A 24,132-nucleotide genomic window follows, 5' to 3' on the forward strand; every position below is an offset into this window, starting at 1 on the left:
ATGGTGGAAGAGTCGAGGGAATGATGGAGGCTTAGGAGCCCAGGCAGGGCATCCCATAGGGACAGAGAAGGACCAGAAAACCTTGTGAGAAAAACAAGCTCTTTGGGTCCCCTTGTCTAGCTATTAAAAGATGTTCAGGGTTGAACTGTGGACCCCCCACCAAGATTCACATGTTGAAGTTCCGATCCCCAAGACCTCAGAATATGACCTTATTTAGGAATACAGTCATTGCAGATGCTATTGGTTAAGATAAGGTCATACTGGAGTAGGGTGGGCCCCTATTCCATTGTGACTGGTGTCCGTATAAAAAGAGGAAATTTGGGCACAGATAGGCATGCACACAGAAGGAATGCCATGTGGAAAGAAAGATAGAGATTGGGGTGATGTGACTAGAAGCCAAGAAACGCCAAAGACTGCCAGCAAACTACCAGAAGCTAGGAGAAAATTATGGGACAGGTTCTCTCTCACAACCCTCAGAAGGAAGCAACCCTGCCAATATCTTGATCTTGGAACTTGGCCTCTACAACCACGAGACAATAAATTTCTGTTGCTTAAGGTACTTTGTTATGGCAACCCTAGCAAACTCATGTAAAAGGTCTTTGGGGTTGATAAACCCCCAAAGAGAAGGAGTTACAAGTAGAGTCCTTGTGAGTGTTACAATTTTAAATAGGTATGTAATATAGAAATTTTAAATGATTTAGTAATGTTAGAATTAAATGAAAAGATTTACTATGATCCTATAGTTTCAGAAAGAAATTACTTCGCCACCTCAGTTACTCACCCACCAGCATTCACCTTCACCTCTAAAGCCCAGCGGACAGTCTTTTATAGACTTCTGCTTTCCTAAGGGGTGTTGTGCAATAGCAGACAAGTGACTTCCAGCAAAGATAAATCAGAATGGTCTGGGACAGCCTGTCGCTTCGGAAAGTGAGGATGTTTTCAAATACTTCAGGGTGAGTGTTAGAAGATACTCTTCTCTAACATAACTGTGGTAACTTGAGCAACCCGAGAAGATAACAATGACAGTTACTTAGCACAACTTGACCCTGGGAGATGAAACCCACAGATGACCCCACTAATTAAAATGACTGATAATAAGACATTCATCAATTACCAAAATGCTAACAAACCAAGTCATGTGTAGTAATGAGGAGACTGTGGACTGTGAATGGCTGAACAAGAGAACAAAACACAGGAAACTCCTATTTTGTGTTGGAGAAAAAACTAGGTTATGAGGAAGCAAGGCCCCTGGGAAAAGTAAGGACTGAAAATTTTCCTGGAGGTAGCAGACAGTAGTTTTCAAATGAACGTAGCATAGAGAATATACACTTGGCTTTAAACATCTTAAGTGGTACAAGTGCGTTCTGTATCTGATAGAAATTTAATTGGTTATAAAACCCAAAATCTGTAACCTCAACTTGCCTGAAAAACTTTTTTGTTTGTGTGTTTCTGATAAATTACCCAAAACTCTGGAAAGGCATTTTTTATTAAATATAGAAATAAAGAAGAAATACATTCTTGTCCATGGTAATGATGCTTTTGCAGCAGATTTAATTGTACATGTGTCAATAAGTTCTGAAATAATTATGATAATTTGTGTGTTTGCTGAAAGTATTTGAAGCTTTTAGGAGCCGTTTATAATAAGCATTCAGGAAAATGTGATTACATTTGAAACCAATATTTCAGTGTCTAAGAAAATTTGATTATTAAAACTCAGTATGTTTTACCAGTTAAGTAATGTTTAAATGTTCAGAAAATTTGTTTAGTAGATTTACAGACTGAACAAATAGAGCACTAAACAATGTACAAATAACAAAACTGTTTTTATGCAGAAACTCTTTTAGTCCGTCAAAGATCTTGTCATAACCCACCTCTGCATGCAGGGAAACTTTCGGGCAAAAACCAGTTCCCTGTGCCAGGGTGTGAAGCATGTGATTCACACTCCATCCAGCACTTACCTAACATGGACACGTGTCTCGTGAAGCCCACATCCCCCACACCTTCGTGCAGACACCTGAGGAACAGGACAGCTGAAGTCAGGCCACTCTCCAAGACAGTGCCTTGCCCCTCCCCCCATGTAGCCCCTCTGAGTTTCTGCCACTGGCTCTGAACCCCCACAGCCAAGCCCAGGCCTGAAGCAGGTAGGAGCTCTGTAAGCCACACCCCAGGCAACTCTGGGGAGGAATGGTGTGAAAGTAAGACCCTCACCACCCTCTTCAAAGGCAGCCAAAAGCAATAGATTGTTTTAAAAATAAAGGTTTAAAGCCTTTTACATGTAGGATAAAAACTCCAGATAGCCTTGGATTCCTGGCCAGTTTAGCTCTGGTTTTGAGTGGTAGCCATTTCTCTTACTAAGCATGGAGTAGGGAGAGGTTCTTTATGGGGCTGAGAGGGAGGTAAGGAGAGGTAGACACAAGTCACAGACATAGGGAGATGCTCAGGTAGAAGGAGGCAAACTGGGAGGTCCTGGCCTTTAACCCAACTAGAGCCCAAGCCTGTATCTGTGGATCCCAGAGTCCCAGAGGTGGATCTATCCCCTCTACCTTCCAAGAGGGTCAAGGAGGGTAACATAGGCAGACCTCAGGCTCTGGGGAGACAAGCAGGGCTCCCACACAGATGACTGTTCCACAGGATGCTTAGGTAGCACTCAGGACCTTGGGATTCGTACTGACGCTGAAGGTGGTCTGGGGCAGCCCTGTCTGCAACCTGTGCCTTAGTTGAACCATCTTCAGAGTGTGGCAGACTGGGGTTTGGTGGGGGAGCAGGGAGTCTCACTTACCTGAGGGCACCTGAGTAGCCAAAGTATGGTTCGTGGGTAGAGCAGGCACACTTGTTGGGCCCTTTTCCCACACACAGTTGACACAGTTTGGGGAAGACTGTCCCATCCACACAGGGAACACAGCTGCCCGCAAAGAAATTGCCCACTGCTGCTCAACACAAAGATGAGGAACAAAGGGCATGAGCCAGCCTGGCCAGAGACAGTTACAGCTCCCAGCCCAGGCTCATGAGTGAACACAGAGCAAAACCAGCATACCAGCCCCAGCTGGCCTTATGTGTGGTCCCTCTTCAAGATCAGGGTTTCAAAAAGGACCAGGTTAACCCCTGCCCTCCCCCAGAATTAGAACTCTGCCTGCCACCAACAAAGACCTGTCTCAGGTCGCTGTGAGCCCCTCTCTCTGCCATGTCAGATTGGAACTGCTCAGGGAGAGGTCTACTCTGGAAGCCATGCCCAGGAGATGCCAGACTCACCTGGGTAGGTGCATGCCTGCATAGCCAGCAGATGGCCACCAGAGAAAGCTCCAGCAGAGTGGGAGACACATGAGGCAGAGAAAGGAAAGCGCCCCGGGGGGAAGAGGACAGTGGGGACCAGCGACCTTGGACCTGCTTGAACCTTCTGTCAGGCCTGATGCCCTCACCCCTATTCCTCCAAACACTGGAGACACTGGGGTGTTGAGAGCTAAGACTCAGCTGACAGCTCCCAAGGGCTGTTGGTGGAGCAGACCCAGCCAGTCTAAAGCTGGTTAACCTCCCACCTCCACCCCAAGAGTCATCACACATGACACCTGATTATGACTGAGTGACCTCAGGTTGGCCTATGTGGGCACCTACACAAGGGACGTCTGCCTGAGGGCACTCACTCTCCTGCCCACTTACCTTTCTGAAGAGGATCATGTGGCTCAGGCAGTTGTGAATAGAGTAAGCCTATGGGGACATACCACCCAGAGGACCTGCCAAAGCCTGTGTGGCAAGACTTTTTGCCTTTGAGCTGGTTCAGCTGGAAGCCACTGCCTTTCTTCGCCACGGCCACAGCATAATAGTAGGTTTGTGGATCTGCAGAGACAGGGTGAATGGAAGACCTGCAACCTGGGCCTCAGGGCAACACTGCTCATCACTGCTGGGCTCCTCACTGGGGAAGAGGAACCCACAAGCCACACTCACGTTGGGTTGGGTGGTAAAGAGGGAGGGATCAGAATAAGTTTCCCAGACTTGAGGGGAAAGAAAGGATTAGAGAGGGGACATTTGTAATAACCCTCCAGGCAAACAGGCAAGACGCCCCGTGCACGGGGGGGCCCAAATGATTTTTCCTACCCTGGCCCTGTGGGTTGTCTGCCTACACGTACCAACCCAAGCCTACCAGGAGACTGGAGTTGTGGCACGGAGGCCATGTTCCTGAGTCCAATTATTTCCTGTCCCCTGACACAGGCACAGGGATAGTGAGGTTACCCTCAGAAAAGTCACAAGGCCGTTGGGACTCTGCGTATGTGCTCCAGTATGGTCTCTGCTCTGCCTGAGGCACCCGTGGTTCTTGGGGTCTTCTCTATACAGCTCTAAACCCTAATGGCTCAGGTCAGGCTGTACCCAGTCTGCTCTGTTTCTCCAGGGAGCACATTTCCTGGCCCAGGAAGTTGGTGTCAGCTGCACCAGCCCTCAACCAACCCAAAGGCACAGAGGCCTCGAGCTGTGCCTGTGGTGGCCAGTAGGGCCCCTCATTGCCCACTCACTCTTCCATCACCGTCCTAAACAAGACAAGACTCTGCCAGGAGAGAACAAGCATCTCTCAGGGGAGAGCAGTGGCTACAAACTGTCTCTGGGGCTCCCAGAGAAAACTTACCGGCTTCTGAGCCATAGAACTCTGCCACTACAGGTTTCAGATTGTAGGGAGCCAGGCCCGCCTCAAACACCCAACCTGCATCCAGTGTTATAGCATCTGCTTCCTTTGCCTGAAAGGAAACAGACCAGACACCAGTGAAGCCCTCCCTTCTAGGAAAGCCCGCCTACACTCAGGTGGGTGAGGGCGACTGGCGGGGCTTCTTGGATCTGGGGCTGGAAAAACTGTCAGCTTGGCCGCATCACACACTAACTCAAGCTTCATTTGACTCCAGCACCCTGGTGAGGGAATTGGGCCACCATATTCCTATTCCTCCCACATAGAGGAAGGAAGGGATTATTTTTCTTTTCCCTGGTGAGAAGTCTGGCCCTTGGCCCAGAAAACCATGTGTGATCTTTTGGAAACAACTTGAGTTACAGAGGCTTCACCCAGCAGGCCTGGTGGGAGAAAGCTGCCCTCCCCTCACCAGCCAGGGTGCACAGCCCATGCACTGCAGGCTCTGAAGGAGGCTGCAGCCAATGACTCGGGCCTGCCTGCCTGGCCATGCTTTTACACATGTTTACATTGAGCACCTGGTGCTTTGGTCTGGTGACCTCTTTATATTGGTTCTTCTGCTGAGACCTTCTCAGAAGTCACTGTGAAGCCCTCGTTCTGAGCCAGTGGGGATTTGATGATTGTCTTCTCCACTCTGATTCAGTGTTCAGTAGTGTACCTTCTGTCCTGGGTCCATGTAACTGCAGGAGTCTTTCATTCATGGATTCAGCGTTTCTCTGGGTTTTAACCTCTTGCCTTACTCTGAACGATGTGCTAAATGATCATTACTTCCATTACTTCCATTATTGCTCATTGTTCATTTACTCGTCTGCTCAGACAGATCACTACTGTCCAGTCAGCTGCGTTTTACACATTAAAAAATAGAGACACAGAAAGTTTAAGTCACTTCCTCAGGCCACAATGCTAGTAAGTCACGGAGCTGAGATTTGAATGCAAGCAGTATAGGTTTATTACTTCTGTTATGCCGTTACTTACTGGGGGTTTTGTTTAATTTTTTTTTAGTTTCTCCTTCTACTAAATCTCAACCTGAAACTAATATTTCACTTGAAATATTATCTATGCCTTTCCATTAGGTCTACAATTTATTTTCTTTTAAAGTGAGAGGAGCACTATTTTTATATAGACACTTAATAACAAATTGTATTGCTTTTTTCTTGCTTCAATCATATTTAGTCAAAATGATCTTTCTAGAAGCCCCTGCCAGTTGTCTGTGAACAGTTTTTATTGATCACAGTACAAGGCAGAAGCTATAGCTCCACAATTTGTGTCATGTTACAGACAAGCGCTAAGACAGACCATAGAATTTTTCAGTGAATTAAAATAATAGTGTAAGTCAAACTATATATTTGTCTAGCTGAGATTTTTCTTCTTAATATTGGGGGGGTTGTTTGGTTATTGTTTTATTGTGACAAAATACATAACGGAAAATTTACCACTGAACCATTTTTAAGTGTATATCTCAGTGCCATTATGTATATTCACATTAGTGAATGACCCTTTCAACCCACAAGTCATCAGATATGAAACAATTTTGATGCTTTCTTGGAATCACAAAAAGTAGATGAAACCCCCAGAGACTCTCCACACCAACCCCACACACTGTAGAATAAAGATAAATAAGGAAATAAACAAGAGATTTTCCCCAGGGCAGTGAGGTTGGGTCTTTCTTGGACAAGACGCCAGGATCCCAGGCAGGAATCACTGGAGCCTCGGGGACCCAGGAACCAAGGAGCCAATGCCTTATTCAGGGGTACACTAGAGCAGCAGGGACTCTGAGAGGAACCTGAAGCAGCAGGGAGAGGGAGGATTAAAATCAACCATGACCTCCCAGGTGCAGATAACCAAACCCAGAGTGAGGTAAAGGCATAATGCGTGTGTATGAACAGACTTGGGCCTTCAAGGGTTGTGGGGGTTGGAACCATCAGATGCAATGGAGAAGAGGTTCCTATGTGGTATTTAGTTTTATGTACAAAGTGAAGGCTATAATCCAAGGATAAGCCTAGAATAGAAAATTACCAGGTCTAAAAAGAAAGAAAAAATTAACTGACACTTCTAGATCCCAAAATGTAACTGTTGAAGTCAAAATGTGAATGAATGGGCAACAGTTGATCAAACATGTTTAAAGTCTAAAAAACTATTAGAACTAATAAATGACTTCAGCAGAGTTACAGGATACAGAATCAATATACAGAAATCTGTTGCATTTCTGTACACCAATAATGATCAGGGGAAGAAATCAAGAAAACAGTCCCATTTACAATTCATCAAAAAGTATAAAATACCTAGGAATAAATTTAACTAAAGAGGTGAAAGACTTATATTCTGAAAATTATAAAAGATTGAAGAATGAAATTGAACAAGATAAAAGTAAATGGAAGTATATACCTTGCTCATGAATAGGAAGAATTAGTATTGTTAAAATATCCTTACCACCTAAAGTAATATACAGATTTAGTGCAATCCCTATTAAAATAACAGTGGCATTCTTCTCAGAATTAGAACTAATCCTGAAATTTGTATGGAACCACAAAAGACCCTGAATAACCACTTAATAACAAAAAAATCTTGAGAAAGAGCAAATTGGGAGGTATCACACTCCCTGATATTAAACTATACTACAAAACTACAATAATCAAAACAGTATAGTACTGCCATAAAAACAGATAAATAGATCCATGGAATAGAATAAAAAGCCCAGAAATAAATCCTCACTTATATGGTCAATTAATCTATGACAAAAAAAAGTTAAGAATATACTTAAGTGGGAAAAGACAGTCTCTTCAATAAGCAGTGTTGGCAAATCTGGACAGATAAACACAAAAAGATTCAAATGGACTACTTCTATATACAAAAATAAGCTATAAATGGATTAAAGACTTAAATGTTAGACCTGAAACTATAAAACTCCTAGGAGAAAACAAAGGCAGTAAACTATTTGGCATCGCTCTTTGCAATATCTTTTTGTGTTCTGGGGTGAAGTGTGTGTCCCCAAGGATGTATCTCCTCAAGCAAGGGAAACAAAAGGCGAAAACAAATGGGGCTACATCACGCTCACAAGTTTTTGCACAGCAAAGGAAATCATCAACAAAACAAAAAGACAACTTACTCAATGGGAGAAGACATTCAACATATACATCCAATAAGGGGTTAATAGCCAAACTATATAAATAACTCATACAACTTAACACCCAAAAAACAAACAATCCAATTTAAAAATGGTCAGGGGACCTGAATATACACTTGTCCCAAGAGAATGTACAGATGGCCAATACACATGTAAAAAGACACTCAACATCACTAATCACCAGGGAAATGCAACTTAGAATCACAATGAGATATCACCCATCGAAACAGTTATCAATAAATCAACAAATAACAAGTGCTGGTGAAGATGAGAAGAAAAGGGGACCCTCACATGCTGTTAGTGGGATTGCGCCTCAGTATAGACATTATGGGAAACAGTATGGAGACGCCTCGAAAAATTAAAAATAGACTTGCCGTATAATCCATCAGCTCCACTTCTGGGTATTTATTCAAAGAAAACAAAACACTGATTTGAAAAGATATATGCATCCCTATGTTCACTGCAGCATTACTAGTAATAACCAAGATATGGAAGCAAGCTAGATATCCATCCATAGATAAATGGATAAATATGTAGTATATATAAAACCTATACATAATAGAATACTATTTAGCAATAAAAAGAATGAAATCTTGCCGTTCACAACAATACAAACAGACCTAGAGGATCCTATGCTATATGAAATAAGTCAGACAGAGACAAATACCATCTGATCTCACTTCTATGTGGAGTCTAAAAAGACTAAATAAATTAATAAACAAGAAAACATGTAGACCCATAAATAGAGAGAAGAAACTGATGGCTGCCAAAGGGGTGAGGGTGGTTGGTTGGGATAAAAAAATATTTTAATTAAAAGCTTGAAAAATAAGAAAAAAAAGAAATATAAACAGCTTCATAAATAAATAAAGTGTGAATTAGTGAAGTGGAAAACATACCTGGAGAATGTATCCTGGATGCTGCCAAAAGGAGGTGCAGGTGATAGAAAGTATTTTTTAGTGATTAAAACACATGGGGGCTAGATTAAAGAAGGCCAAACATGTCATCTCGGAATCTAGATTTTACAAGAAAAAATGGAGAGACCAACACAAAGGCAGGGTTGTTTTTTTTTAAGATTTTTATTTATTTATTTTAAACAGAGGAAAAGGGAGGGAGAAAGAGAGGAAGAGAAATATCAATGTGTGGTTGCCTCTCGCACATCCCCCTACGGGAGACCTGGCCTGCAACCCAGTCATGTGCCCTGACTAGGAATTGAACTGGCAACCCTTTGGTTTGCAGGGCGGTACTCAATCCACTGAGCCACACTGGCCAGGGCAAAGGCAGTTTTTAAAAAGACAATGGCTACAAGTTTTCCAGAACTGATGAAAAACATGGTTCCACAGATTGACTGTACCCTGAGCAGGATAAGTAAAGATTTCCACACCTGGAAGTATCAGTGTGAATCCGTGGGACGTCGTAGACCAAGACAATGAAATCTCAAAATTCTCCAGAGAGAAGGCGACTGAGAAATGACAGGATAAACTACACTTCTCGATGACTACAATGGAAGTCAGGAGGTACTGGAATAATATTTTTAAACACAGTGAAAATGTCAAACTCGAATTATACATTCAGCAAAATTACCACTCAAGAATAAAGGGGAGATTAAAGCATTTACAGAGAAAACAAACAAGCAAGCAATTGACAGAGATTAACATCAAGAGATTCCGTCTAAAGGATCATCAAAAAAACATCTTTCAGAAAGGAAACATTTCCAGAAGGATGGTCTGAAATAAGGGAAAGAATTGTGAATAGGTTAAATGGCAAAAATGTAAGTTAATCCAAATATTCTCTCTCTCTGTCTCTCTCTCCCTCTTTCTAAGTTTTTGGATATATGTAAACACACACACATATAATACATACACAGACACACATGCATAAACACACACGTATATAAATATGCCTGAAGTAAGTACAAATTTATCAATAATAATTTTCCCTCTTATTGAATTCATTGGGGTTGACACTGGTTAACAAAATTATACAGGTTTCAGGTGCATAATTCCACAACACATCATCTATACACTGTATTGTGTGTTTAGCACCTCAGGTCAATCAATAACAATTATTAATGGTCTAAACTACCACAGAAAACAAAGGTTGTTAGATTGCATTAATAAACAAAATCCAGCAATATACAGTTTTCAAAAGACACAACCGAAGCATAAGCACACAGGAAGTTGAAAATAAAGGAACGGAAAAAAAGTATAGAGGGTAGTAACCAAAGAAAGCTGATGTGGTATATGTGTATCAGAATTTAGTCAAAAAGCACTGCCAGAGATTGAGATTATTTCATAATGATAAAATATCATTTCACCAGCAGTGATATGGATTGTTCTCTCATACACTGCTGGCGGGAGTGGAAATCAAAATAACCACATTGGGTTTGCTTAAAAATCAAATACATTTGGCATTGTCTTAAAAGTCTAATACCTATATCCCATGGCTCAGCAATTCTGCTTCACAAATGTGTGCAAGAGAAACTTCTAATACTTGTGTCCCAGGAGATTTGTGTCAGAATATTCCTCAAGCACTCATTAAAATAACAAAAATCCTGGAAATAGTCCAAATGCCTAATGACCAGAAAAGACAAATAAACTGTGGTATACTAACATAATGGACTATTGTAGAGCTCTGAAAATGAATGAACAATAGCCACATTCAACAACATGGCTTATACTTAGCATAATACTGGGGAGAAAAAAGCAAGTGTCAGAAGACAACATATAGTAATGTCACATTTATAAAATTTTTTAAGAAGCAAAACTGTCATTCATTCACACATACCTATGTAAGTCTTAACACTAAAATAAGAGGCAAAAAACTCTTAGGATTCTGTTTGCTCAGGCAGGGGAAACACATAGGCCCTTGTGAGTAGGCCCAGCGGTTACACCACCCCAAGTGGCGCCATTCCCACAGAATCCAGTGCTGCCGCAGAGTAGCCCTATAGACGTAAGCTGTTGGCGGTAATGAAGAACTTCTGGTGGTTCATGCATAGTATTATTTTATATTATTAACATATTTAAAAATAAAAAAGGGCATGCATAGACCAAAGCTGAACTTAGGTCATAATTCAAGGGCTATAATTAAGCCATGATGGTACCTGAGGTCCAATTCAAAAAACAATAACAAACAGAACACATGAGTTGTTTGTACCAAATTGCTGATTCCTTGAGTTAAACTCCATCTGGCTGAGTCTACTTCTCCCACATTATGGCTCCTTCCAGTGTCCTCCTTGCTTTGCACTGCCACCCTGGCTTTCCTACAGCAACTCAAACAAGCCCAGCTCTCCCCTGTCTCAGGCCCTTTGCACACGCTGTTGTTCAATGCCTGGAGTATGGGGCCCTGGCCCTTGGCCTGCCCGTGCTCCTCCCTGGGGTCTCAGCTTCATTGTTCCCTCGCAGGGAGATGTCCCTGACGCCCAGTGCTCTGTCGGAGTATTCTACTTTTCCCCTTCATTGTGCATCACACAATTTGAAATTACATGTCTGCTTCTTTGCATGTTTTTCTTCTCTCCTGACTAGACTGTAAGTTCATCAAGAGTAAGTACCATGTGTGCTTAATCCTCACCTATGGATATGGTTGGGTTTATTTTTTATTGATTTGGAGGAGAGAGGAAGAGAGAGAGACATCGATGTGAGAGAGAAACATCCATTGGTTGCCTCCTGTACACACCCACACCGGGGATCAAACCCATAACCTAGGTATGTGCCCTTTCCGGGAATCAAACCCTCAGCTTTGTGGGGCTCAGGACAATGCTCCAACCAACTGAGCCACCCGGCCAGGGCAGGACCATGTGTGTTCAAATTCTCCACTGCAGCCCCAATGCCCAGCACAGCGCCTGACACAGGTTCAAAAGGGCAGGAACAACGCTGAAGGAGTGAAGAGGGTTCTGGAAAACCAGAAAACAAAGGGTTCAGCTGTCACCTGCCACCCTGACCCTGTATTCCTCCTCCCTGTGAGCATCATTCATCTACTTCCCATGGTGCATCAAGAACTTCCAAATTATGTTATATGATCATTTTGATAGCAAACATTCTTGTTTTTCCCCTGAATTCAGAGAAAAAAGTGCCTCAAAATAGTCCCCTTTCAGAGCACGTTGGATTCTCCTCTAAGACTCGTTAAAGATGGCTGCTCCTATGTCCATTTCTGAAGGGATTTTATTAACAGTGGGGGTTGACTGCCCCACACATCAGCCTCCTATGTGTGAGTACAGATTCAAGACGCACAGGAACAAGGGAAAGTAGGGACTGTCTTCCACTCTCCTTTAGGCAGCGGTGACTTACTGCGATGGCCTTGATGCACTCAGTGTGGGAGGTTTTCTTCACACAGCCGACAAGAGGACCAGTTTCAGGGTGGAGTTTCTGCATACTATCACGGAAATCGGAGCACTTACTGGCCTCATGACTGGAGATGGTGCACCATCTCACAGTTTCCCTGGGGACAGCCAGACACAGCCCTAGGAGAGAAAGGCCAGAGGTCCCTGTTACAGTGGGGGAGACAGCAGCACCCTCGGAAGGGACTTGAAGGTACATCCCCCCTGTCCTGTCCTGCCCCCTCTCCTGTCCATGAACAATGAAGGTACAGATCCCACTGCATTCTGAGGTGGGGACAAGAGAAGGGGAGGCAACTCTTGCCTCTGGTCTGTAAACCCAGAACCGATTGGAAAAATACACTTTGGGTCAGCCCATGCCATTGCCAGGGGAGAAGATGGAGGAACAACAAACAACACAAGCCCTGTTTGGGAAGGGTTTGGGACAGACCAAGGAGGGGTGCACTCTGGATTTCCCTGTGGCCACAGATAGCTGGACCACAGCGACCTTTCCCCCCATCCCCAGCCTCAGATGAGCTCACTGTGAGACCTATGTGGCAGTACTGGGCTGGGGAGGGCCCACCGTAGCACTCTTTGTCTTTCCTGCCTTCCCGTTCCTCTGCCCCACCCAGATTACCCCTCCCCCCAAGTAAGATACCCCACTCCAGAAATGATTTAAGACAGCTTGACACCTGACCGACCCAGGGCTGGACTGAACCATCAATTGTTGAGCCAGGGAGGGTTCTGCATATGCCTGAGCTTGTTGACTTTGCACCATTACCTTCGTACAGTTACCCAGCTAAGAGCCCTGCCCACCTCACAGCGCAGTGTGGCGACCCCTACATTTATGTGCAGGATTTTTACCAGTTGGATAACTCGCTTGTGTCTAGAGTTCTGCCATTGGATGCATTATCTCGTTTCACTTTCACAGCAGCTGTGTATGTATTGTGAAAAAGCAATTCCTACTGAACTAATGAGGAAAACAGCTCAGAGAGGTCAAGGGACAGCCTAGAGTCACACAGCACTGAGTAGCAGGTGGACCCCACTCTAGGGTGGCTGTTTTCCCCCTAGGTCCTCTACCTCCCTATGTGTGGGAGGGATGGGAGGTGGTGTACGGTTCAGAGCAGGAAAGATCCTTCTGGTTGGACAGCTGACAAGTCAGGCACAGCTGACAGGTGCTCCACCCTCTTCATCCCTCTCAGTAAGAGCCAGTGAGCCCTGGGAAAATTCCTTCTCCTCTGTCCCAGTTTCCTTCGCTGTAAAGGGGATCAACAGCCTCCAGGTCAGTGGTCATGAACTTTTTCCGTAATGGGCTAAGTAAATACTTTAGGCCACACAGTCTCTGTGGCAACGACTTCACTCTGCCCTTGAAGCCTGAAAGCAACCACGGACAACACTTACCTGAATGAGCATGATTGTGTTCCAATAAAATTTTATTTACGGACACTGAAATCTGAATTTCATATCACTTCCGTATGTCAAAACCATTCTTTTGGTTTTCTTTCAACCATTCAAACATTCCTAGCTGTACAACAACATCAGACGGCAGGCAGGATTTGACGGCTGGTCCTGGTTTGTGAACCCCCAGCCCTAACGAGGCGAAAGGGTTTCTGCTAGGACCAAAGTTGGTCAGGTGTCCGGGTGCATCCGTGGGCATAAGGTATTTGGGAGTCAGGCAGGCGCTAGGCTGCTACGGGGCTCCTTAGACCCAGGCAGTGCAGTGTCCCGCCAGAGCTGACCCTCCGCCAGCAGCACCCAGTCCCAGGCCTGGAGGGCCGGCCCCCACCCCCGCTCCCAGTGTGCCACTCACCCAGGGCCCCCGCGCACAGCAGGGTGCAGATGGCAAGCTTCATTCTCCTCTGCAAGAGAAACACACCGACCCGGCCCCTACTCAGCGTTGGCGAGATTTACTTGCGCTCCCGGGGCTGCGGATAGGGGCGGATCCGCCTTTTCCGCAGGGTTCGTCCTTTCGGGCGGATCGCAGTCGCCACACCTCCATTATTCCCCAGGGCAGATCGCCAGCAGCCCGGGCCCGCCGCGGGCCTGGAGGGTGGCAAGTTGTCTCCCACTCGCCCGCCCGCCCCCGGGCCGCCGCGTCTGCCCAGCGCGGGCGCCACGAGGCTGGACCTCTGGGGCGAGGGGTCCGCACCTGGGAGGTAAGCCCAAAGCAACCCTGGAGCCCGCGGGACTGCACCAGAGCAATCCGCCCCGGTCCCAAACGTTCCCCGACCTCTGGGGCTTCCTATTTTGCACGTATACTCCTGGGGAGTGGGGAGCAGTTCGCACGGTGAAAATGGAGGACCCTTCCCCCAGGGAAGTGTCTGCACAGGTAGGTATACACAACGCCTTGAACACAATTTTCAGGAATCCCCATCTGTCATGAGTTGGAAATGGCTAGCGTATTTCTGGTCAGTGTCTAGACCAGTAATCCCTGCTGAACATCGTCACAAAGAAAGGACACGAGTCCTCCCCTTGGTGAGACACTCATCAAGAAGTCCCCGGCATGGGATCCCCATCTGTCTCCTCGCGGCTCTGCCCCTCCTACCCGTCTCCACAAATGTGACTTATTTTTATTTCTTGGTTGTTGCACTTCCATACAGCTCGATTTTCCGACGATTCTGGGTGATAGTGGTTTTGTAGTTTAGTTGTAATTTTTGCTGTGTTTGTGCGAGGAGGCGAGCTGAGCTTACCTACGCCTCCATCATGACTGGAAGCCATCACAGATAAATGACTTTTCCTACCATGAAATTTTCTGCCCCAAGCGTTCACTCTTTAGGTCTGGGGTTTAACGAATGAATTATAAACTTCTAACTTGTGTTATGTAACTATAGTTATAAGCTGAAGGACTAGGTGGGCTAGTATAATGTCACAGAAGACAAGGCCAAGCCGCGCTGCCTAAATATTTTTGGAATTGGTGTTTGTGAGAATTGTAAGACAGGAGCCTGAATTCACTTTTTCCTTCCATGTGAATGCCCAATTGACCAGCACCATTTTCTAGAAAGATAATTCTTTTCTCACTGCACTTTATTATAAACGTTGTCAAAGATCAGATAACTTTATAGGTGTTTCTGGACTCTCCATTATGTTCTGCTGATCTGTATATCAATCCTTCCCCTTAATGTCTCACTGTCTCAATCTCTGTGTCTTTAAAACGAGTCTTATGACGTCATCGCACGCTGACGCCTGGAGGGAAGGAATGCGGCAGGTGGACAACTTGGAAAGAAAAGAGCAGTGATCCCTTCCACCGAGAACACGCTTTTTTCCGAGGAGCCGCAGTTGTGTGGATGCGGTTAGACGTTTTACACGGGGACAAGTTCTTCCAGCATTTTTACCTGCACGTTCGGAGACAGTGGGGCGTATTGGTCCTTTCAGCAGAACCTGCCTTAGGCATTTAACCTTTCGTGGCTCAGGCACCCCAAGACAAAAAAAAAAAATGGCCCAAATGAAAGAACAGCTCAAAGATCCAGAAAAAAATACAACTAAGCGAGGAAGAGATAGCCAACCTATCGGATGCACAGTTCAAAACACTGGTAATCAGGAAGCTCACAGAATTGGTTGAATTTGGTCACAAATTAGATGATAAAATGAAGGCTATGCCAAGAGAAACAAAGGAAAATGTACAGGGAACCAATAGTGATGGGAAGGAAACTGGAACTCAGATCAACGGTGTGGACCAGAAGGAAGAAAGAAACATCCAACCAGAAAAGAATGAAGAAACAAGAATTCAAAAAAATGAGGAGAGGCTTAGGAACCTCTAGGACATCTTTAAACATTCCAACATCCTCATCATAGGGGTACCAGAAGGAGAAGAGGAAGAACAAAAAATTGAAAACGTATTTGAACAAATAATGAAGGAGAACTTTCCCAATCTGGCAAAGGAAATAGACTTCCAGGAAGTCCAGGAAGCTCAGAGAGTCCCAAAGAAGCTGGACCCAAGGAGGAACACACCAAGACACATCATAATTACATTAGCCAAGATTAAAGATAAAGAGAGAATCTTAAAGGCCACAAGAGACAAGGGGACAGTTACCTACAAAGGAGTTCCCATAGGACTGTCAGCTGCTTTCTTAAAAGAAATTTTGCAGGCAAGAAGGGGCAGGAAAGAAGTATTCCAAGTCATGAAAGGCAAGGACCTACATCCAAGATTGCTCTATCCAGCAAAGCTTTCATTTAGAATGAAAGGGCAGATAAAGTGCTTCTTAGATAAGGTCAAGTTCAAGGAGTTCATCATCACCAAGCCCTTATTATATGAAATGTTGAAGGGATTTATCTAAGAAAAAGAAGATAAAAAATATGAACAGTAAAAATGACAGCAAACTCAGAGTTATTAACAACCACACCTAAAACAAAAACAAAAGCAAACAACTAGAACAGGAAAGAATCACAGAAATGGAGATCACATGGAGGGTTATCAGCAGGGGAGTGGGAGGGGAGAGAGGGGGGAAAGGTACAGAGAATAAGTAGCATAAATGGTAGGTAGAAAATAGACAGGGGGAGGTTAAGAATAGTGTAGGAAATGTAGAAGCCAAAGAACTTATCTGTATGACCCATGGACATGAACTAAAGGGGGGGAATGTGGGTGGGAGGGGGTGTGCAGGGCGGAGGGGAATAGAGGGGGGGAAATGGGACAACTAATAGCATAATCAATAAAATATATTATTAAAAAAATTTTAAAAATGAAAATAATAAAAAAAACGAGTCTTGACATCTCATAGTATAAAGCCCTCCGGTTTGTTCTTCTGCAGGATGAACTTGGATTTTATTTGTTGCTCTGGCTTTGCAGTCCCATGTAAATTTTAGAACTGACATGGTCTGCAGAGATTTGATTGGAACTACACAGGCATGGAAATCAGTTTGGAGGAATTTTGCCAATATTGACATCTTGCCAATATTAAGACTTGCAATTCATAACTATGATATACCCTCCGATGATTCAGGTCTTCTTTACTAGGTTTTCTCTTGATAACATTTTGTAGTGTTTAGGCCTTGCACATCCTTACTACATTCCTTCCTAGATATCCACTGGTTTGGGTGCTATTATAAAGGACATAATGATTTTAATTCATTTTCCTTTTGTTTGTTGCTGGTATATGGAAAGACAATTGGTTTTTGTATATTGATCTTGAATCCAGTGACCTTGATAAATTATCTTATTAAATATAACAGCTTCTTTTGGATTCTTTGTGTACATACTTATGTCTTTGTGAATAATGTACATGTTGTTTCTTCTTTTCCATTCCTTGTCATTTTATTTCTTTCTCTTGATTTACTGCACTGACTAGAACCTCCATTACGTTACTGCGTAAAAGTGGTGATAGAGGAATAAAGCTTCCAATAATTCACCATTAGGTAAAATGTTTGCTGGCATTTAGTTTTGTTTTGTTTTAGGTATTATTTACCAGATTAAGGAAGTTCTCTTCTTTCTTAGGTTGTTGTTTTTTTAAATCATGAATGAATGTTGAATTTTACCAAGTATATTTTTTTACCTATTGAGATAATCATACTCCTCCTTTTTATGTTACTGTGGTGAACTACTCTAATTGATTTTTAAATATTAAACTACTATTACATTTCTGGAATAAACCCCACTTGGTTGTTATGTATAATGCTTTTTATATATTGCTGAGCTTGGATTTTTGATATTTTGTTTAGGATTTTTTGCACCTGTTCCATCTTTTTTATGACAGATTTATATATATTGATACTATATAAAAATACTATTTATATATTTCTTATATTTGTTATTATATGTAATATGTATTATATACACATATATAATATATAAAATACTTATCTATACAATATATCATACTTAAAATACATAATAAACATATCTGTACATCTGTATATATATAACCATATTTGAAAATTGTATTATTGAGTTCTATCTTTGATTTCTTTTATCTTTTTAAATTTTATGTATTGATTTTTAGAGAGAGAGAGAAGAGGGAAAGAGAGAGAGGAATGTTGATTTGTTGTTCCATTTTTTTCTGTATTCATTGGTTGCTTCTTGTACGTGCCCTGACTGGAGACTGAACCCACAACCTTGGCATGTCAGGACAATGCTCTAACCAACTGAGCTACCCAGCCAGGGCAAATTTCCTTTTTCAACTGAATCATAGTTGAGATACAAATATTAGTTTCAGGTGTACAATATAGTGAGTTGATATTTTATACTGATTTCTTTTTTCCTATTTTTCTGTTAGCACTCAAGAGAGGTGTGTTAAGTTCCCCAGTATGATTGGAATTTGTCTATGTCTTATTTTAATTCCATCAACTTTTGCTTTATATATTTTAAAACTACATTTCTGAGTGCATACATATTTGGGATTGTGATACCTTACTGGTGGGTTATTTCTTTTATCATTATGATCATTATAAAATGCCTCTTTTCATCTCTAATAATGTTTCTTGCTTTAAAGTCTTGTCTACTATTGGGATACTTACACCAGCTTTCTTTTGGCTATGTATGCATGGTACACTTTTTAAAATTCCTTTGTATTCAGTGTTTCTGTGTCCTTATATTTAAAGTGGGTGTTTTATAAGCAGCATGTATTTTTAAATTCCATCTGACAATCTTAGACTTTTAATTGGCATAAGTAATTTGTTAACATTTAATGTAATTACTGTTATATTTGGTGTTATCTACTACATTACTATTTGTTTTCTATTTGCTTAACCTGTTTTTCGTTCCCTTTCCTCCCATCATATTTTAGATTACTTTATTTTTTTTTACTTAGTCCACTGTTTCCTCTCTATTCACCTGTTAGTTATATATTCTTCCCCTATTTTTTTAGTGAGTACTCAACAGATTATAACACACATCCTTGACTCACATATTAGGAACATCATCATTTCTACAACTTCCTTGCTGATGCTAGAGACTTCATATCATTTTAGGTTCATTTACTCTCTTTGGTCAGTAGTATTATTGTTATGCACTTTTCATTACATTTACAGTTTAGAATGTCATAAAATATTATTTAACCAATATTTATTTATATTTCACCACATATTTACTCTTTTCATTGCTCTTCACTCCTTTCTCAATTTCTATCCAAATGGGGTCATTTTTATTCTGTCTGAAGAATTCTTTCTTTAGGACAAATCTTCTGGCAAAGAGATTTCTCAGGGTTTTAAATGTTTTTAACTAACAATTTTGTAGGGTTTCCCCCCCACTGAGTGTAATATTCCATTCTTTTAGTTATTTTCTTCTATAACTTTAATAATGTCACTTTATTGTTTTGTCATAATTTTTGTTGAGAAGTTAGCTGTCACTCCTTTGAAAGTACTGTATATTTTTCCTCTGGCTGGTTTTAAATATTCTCCTTACCTTCTTTATCTCCTTGGTTTGACCATGGCATGCCTCAGTGTGATTTTACCCTAGATGTGAACATATGGGTAATATATGGGCTGTTTTTCATCACTTTTTGGAAAATTCTCAGCCATTGTTTCCTTAAATATTCCTCCTGCCTATTCTCTGTTGACGCTACTTCTGTGACTGTGTTTGTATCGTAATCTTTTTAAAATAAGCATGTATCATGCTCTTTTTTTTTTTTTTTTTTGGTATTTCCACTCTTTATCTTTTTCTCACTGTGCTTTAGTTTGGATTTTTTTACTGACCTGTCTTCCAGTTTGCTGGTCCTTTCTTCTGTGCATCTTTGTGCTATTAAATCCATTTATTAAAAATTAACATTAATTATTTCTTTTTCATGCAAATGCACGTTTTAGATTCTTTTGTGGAGTAACTACTAACAAGGTTATTTCTGAGTTGCAAAAATTCTTTTTTCATGGTTTTGCAATCCCTGCATTCCTCATTCACTCTCGGTGCCGCAATCAGACAGACAGAAAGCCCAAAGACACTTGTTCTTGCATCCGTAGTAGAATTATTGCCTTTTTCACCTCTAGAACTTTCATTTAATTCCTTCTTCAGAGAGTCCAATTCTCCAATGACATTCTTCATCTTTTCCATTATTTTCACCATGTTTTCTTCTATTTCATCACATTTAACTCTATTTTCTTGTTCCATTAGTCATAATTTTTAAAGGTCCTTGTCTGTCTGCTGACTGTAATATCTGGATTATTGGTGGATCTATTTATATTATGTGTTTTTCTATTAGTTCTTGGACATGTAGTTCTCTTGGCACATCTTTTAATTTTTGCTTGAATAAGTATTTGGATGTTGTGTATAAAGTTTTTTTAGAGACTCCAGATGATCTACCATCATTTCCAAAGTGCATTCATCATTTTATTCTGCTAAAAAGGTAGACTGGGGATGGATCGCTTCGGTCCAATCAGCCGCGCTGCGTGAAGGCTAAGTTGCAGTTTTGGTATGTTTCCATGCCTTCCTACTGGAAGCCTGGTATGGTATGCAGAATAAGGTCCCCCAAAGATGTCAATGTCCTAACCCCACCAACTGTGAATATGTTATGTGGCAAGAAGGGCTTAAGTTGCAGATGGAAATAAAGTTGCTTTATTTGATCCTGGATTGTCTGAGTGGGCCAATGTTATCACAAGGGTCTTTTATATGCGGAAGAGGGAAGCAGAAGGGTTATTGTCTGAGTGATGAGATGTAAGAAAGACTCTGCCATTTCTGGCTTTGAAGCTGGAAGGGTGTGAGGCCGTGAGCTACATAATGGGAGCAGCTCTAATACTGGCAAAGGCTAGGAAATGGGTTCTCCTGTGAAGCCTTCAGAAAGGGGTACAGCTCTGATGACACCTTCAGTTTTTCCCAGTGAGACTCCTTTCAGACTGCTGACCTACAGAACAGTGAAACAATACATTGTATTGTTTTAAGGCACTAACTTTGTGGTAATCGTTAACGCAGCCATAGGAAACTCATACACCTAGTGTATTTATTGGGATCTCTCTAAGATGTAGTTTGTTGTTGTTTTTTTTCTTTTTGCCTCTCATCCCATGGATCTTCGAATTGTGCCAAATATCTTAAGGGAAAACTGGTCATCGGTCAGGCTTCATTCTCTACACCTCCCTTGTGATTGTAATCTTGCCTCTACTTCTGTTTTTCCAGCCCTGAGACTGCCATCAGCTTGGCTAGCAGTGGCCCTCTGCTTAGGCAAAGCCAGATACCTCTTGTCTTGGGCCCAGAAGTAGCAGATTTCCACAGGGGGATGTGGTTGCAGAATGTCATCTCACCTCTCTGTGTTACCTTTGCTTTTCCAGAAACTTGGCACCTCTAGCCAATAGTGCTCATAAATAAATGTTTTCTGGTGCCTTATCCACATCTTCTTGCTGTGCTTGACAAGGGCACGGTTCCTGCACATGCTACAGCATCACGACAGAAGCATAGGTGAGGACTATATTAGGTACTAATTTTAATATTTATTTTTTAAGATTCTAGTATGCTATTTCTGAGTGAATAAATTTTATAGGCTATTGTGCTCCTTTAAAACTGCTCTAGCTCTCAATTCATTTATTCATACCCTTGAGAGGAAATAGGGTCTGTCACGGCAGAGAACACATTTTTCTTGTTCAATATGCGAATCCTAGGTTGGAAAATAGGGTCTGGTATAATATGAGGCTCAAAAAATATCAAATAAATGAATAAAGGCACATAAATGATTGTCTCAAATGTGGGTTGAGCAATCTGCTCTGCAGATCTGTGGACAAAAATCAAACAGGACCAAGAGGTGAACATGCCTCCTGAAGTTAATCATCTATCTAAAGCTAACACAGCTCGCATTCCAAAAGGGCCAAGATGCGCCGTGACCCCAGAATGGAGCAAACTCTGAAAACTTTCTGTGTACAAGGGCGAAGTCATATTGCAAAGGAAGGACGTCCAAGTGCTAAAGCCATCTCTGTTGCTTTGGCACAACCTGTCACAGTAGCAAGCAGGTTAGAAGATTGTGGCGTAGGAAATAATTTAAAGACTTCATGGCAAGAATGGCCTTTGCAAAATTAGTAAGAATTTGTAAATTTATCATTAAATGTGTATGAGGCACTAAGCTAAGTGCTTTTCAAGTATTAATTTATAGTTACTTCATGAAGTAGGTGCTACTGTCATTCCCATTTCATACAGGAAGAAAGTGAAACAGTGGTTAAATAACTTGGTCAATGTCAGACAACTAGTATGTGTGAGAGTCAGCATTCAAAGTAGGCAGCCTGCTTCCTCAGTCCATGGTCTTCCCCCTGTGGCCTCTGGCATCTGTCTCTGGAGTAGTTTCACCCTTCCCCTTTCTAAGGTCCTTTATGGATATAAAGTTCAGGATTTATTAGGTTGCTACTAATTGCCATAACCAATGAAGCTGCACATCTCAATGGTTTAACAATTTATAAGGTGACCTCTGGCAGCAGTGGTGATAATTTGTTGGAGAGGCAGGGGTAAGAAGTTCACCTTCATAGCTCTGGTCACTCATTCAGAGATCCAAGTTGAGGGAGACTCTGCTGTTTTTAACATGTGGATTCCAAGATTGTCCTATGGGTTAACATCCGGAATATGGAAGACTGTGGAAGGCAGTAGAAGAGGTTTTCATGGACCAGGCCTGCAAGTGATAACCATTACTTCTACCTATATCCTACTGGCCATAAGTCAGTCCCACGACCCCACCTAGGTGCCAAGAGGCTGGCTACTAAAACCCTAGCTGGGCAAATTCTTCCCAGAAACAACACACACTGTGAAAGGGAGGCACGCGTCTTGGGTCTTTTGTCTTAGTTTGAGTTCCCCCAGAAAACAGATTTTAGAGAAGACTTTTCCAGTGTTTTATTTAGTAAGTAAACACAAGTAAGAGAATGGGGAAGCAAGGCAGGGGAAAGAAGGCATCCAAAGGTTATACTAACAAGTCAGTTACCACTGTAGAGACTGGAACTTAATTCTACTAGGGACACCTTGAAAGCCACAACAGAATATCCCATCCAAGGGGCATGCAAACAAGAGTTTTTTCCTTAGTCATAACTCTTTGGTCTACTGTGCAGGTGGCAAAGCAGACTCCTGGTGTCAGAGAATGCATTCATGCTAGGAAACACAGATGCCAGCAGTTGGAAGTTTCCTGATGTGTTTGAGTGGTTAGTGTTGAGTCCTGGCAGGTGGCTCAGCTGTTTGGAGTGTCATCCCATACGGAAAAATATTGTGGGTTCAATCCCTGGTCAGGGCGCTTACAAGGTGGCAACCAATCAATGTTTTTCTCTCACTTCGATGCCTCTCTCTCTCTCTCTCTCTCTCTCTCTTTCCTTTCCTCTCTAAACATATCCTTGGGTAAGAATTTTTTTTAAAAAGCTGTTAATGTTGAGGAATGTGTAGGATACTAATGTTCTTCTACATGGTCTCTACCAGAATTCACCTTATGGTCCAGTGACATATGGACGAAAAACTCAAGTTGCTGCCATCCCTACCCCCCACCCCTGCAATTGCATACCTGATATACGATGGTGAACAGGAGCAACATAACTACAATAAAACTGCCTTTTAGAAAGAGGAGTGAAAACCCATAGCTGTTGCTGGTCAGCTTCAATTTTGAGGTCCTACTGGGCAGGGATTGGGTGGTTCCTCTGCCTGATTAGATTGAGATTCACTCTCTGAAAGTAGCTCCTTTGCTCATTTCTCTCCAAGGTCCCTGGCACCTCATTCTGGGAGGGTCTTCTTTTCCTGTTATTCTTTCCAGCCACATCTGCATGGTATTGAGGAGTTTGTGCTCCTTGGGGCCTGCCTTTTTCCCTCTTCCTACTATGCAAGCTTGAAGATTGTATCAGTGTAAGTACTCCATGTTTCTGGTTTTCTTCACAAAGCAATTATCTCAAAACTTCAATAACCTTCAAATCTAATTGCTTCTGTTCAGTTTCATGTAGTAGTTGTCAACCTCACACATATAAGGTTGAGGGTGGGGCCTGATTAGGCTAGTGAAAACACATGAGACGATTTTAGATTTATTATACATTGTTTATTACTTCCATAGAGAATGAAGAGGAAGAAGCCACCACCAAAAGTGCCAGCTCCCTGATTCCTTGACCTGCACACCACACTGAAGAAAATGACACTGAAATACAAAAGGCTACAACGTGAGTTGCGGGAAACCCCTTCGCCAA

At 42.3% G+C, this 24,132-nt stretch overlaps 2 protein-coding genes across 3 annotated transcripts in view; one reads left to right on the plus strand and one right to left on the minus strand.

Annotated features, from left to right (window-relative positions):
• The window catches only part of LOC112309651 (inhibitor of carbonic anhydrase), a 39,527-nt gene extending 25,471 nt beyond the window's left edge, over positions 1-14,056 (minus strand). The window contains exons 1-6 of the mRNA XM_024565888.4: positions 13,907-14,056; positions 12,071-12,243; positions 4,613-4,721; positions 3,655-3,831; positions 2,780-2,927; positions 1,959-2,014 (exon numbers count right to left, since the gene is read on the minus strand). Coding sequence (XP_024421656.2) covers positions 1,959-2,014; positions 2,780-2,927; positions 3,655-3,831; positions 4,613-4,721; positions 12,071-12,243; positions 13,907-13,949 — 706 coding nt within the window. The 5' untranslated portion in view covers positions 13,950-14,056. The remainder of the gene's footprint in view (positions 1-1,958; positions 2,015-2,779; positions 2,928-3,654; positions 3,832-4,612; positions 4,722-12,070; positions 12,244-13,906) is intronic.
• Positions 14,057-14,115: 59 nt separating this feature from the next.
• The window catches only part of TOPBP1 (DNA topoisomerase II binding protein 1), a 67,083-nt gene continuing 57,066 nt past the window's right edge, over positions 14,116-24,132 (plus strand). The window contains exons 1-3 of one of the 2 annotated variants that reach the window (XM_053929662.2): positions 14,121-14,252; positions 23,384-23,550; positions 24,003-24,105. The gene's annotated coding sequence lies outside the window, so the exon portion shown is untranslated. Of the gene's footprint in view, positions 14,253-23,383; positions 23,551-24,002; positions 24,106-24,132 lie in introns of both variants that reach the window. The other variant, XM_053929663.1, reaches the window with a different exon arrangement.

Source organism: Desmodus rotundus, chromosome 8 (genome assembly GCF_022682495.2).
Source record: "Desmodus rotundus isolate HL8 chromosome 8, HLdesRot8A.1, whole genome shotgun sequence".
Classification (NCBI taxonomy): Eukaryota; Metazoa; Chordata; class Mammalia; order Chiroptera; family Phyllostomidae; genus Desmodus; species Desmodus rotundus.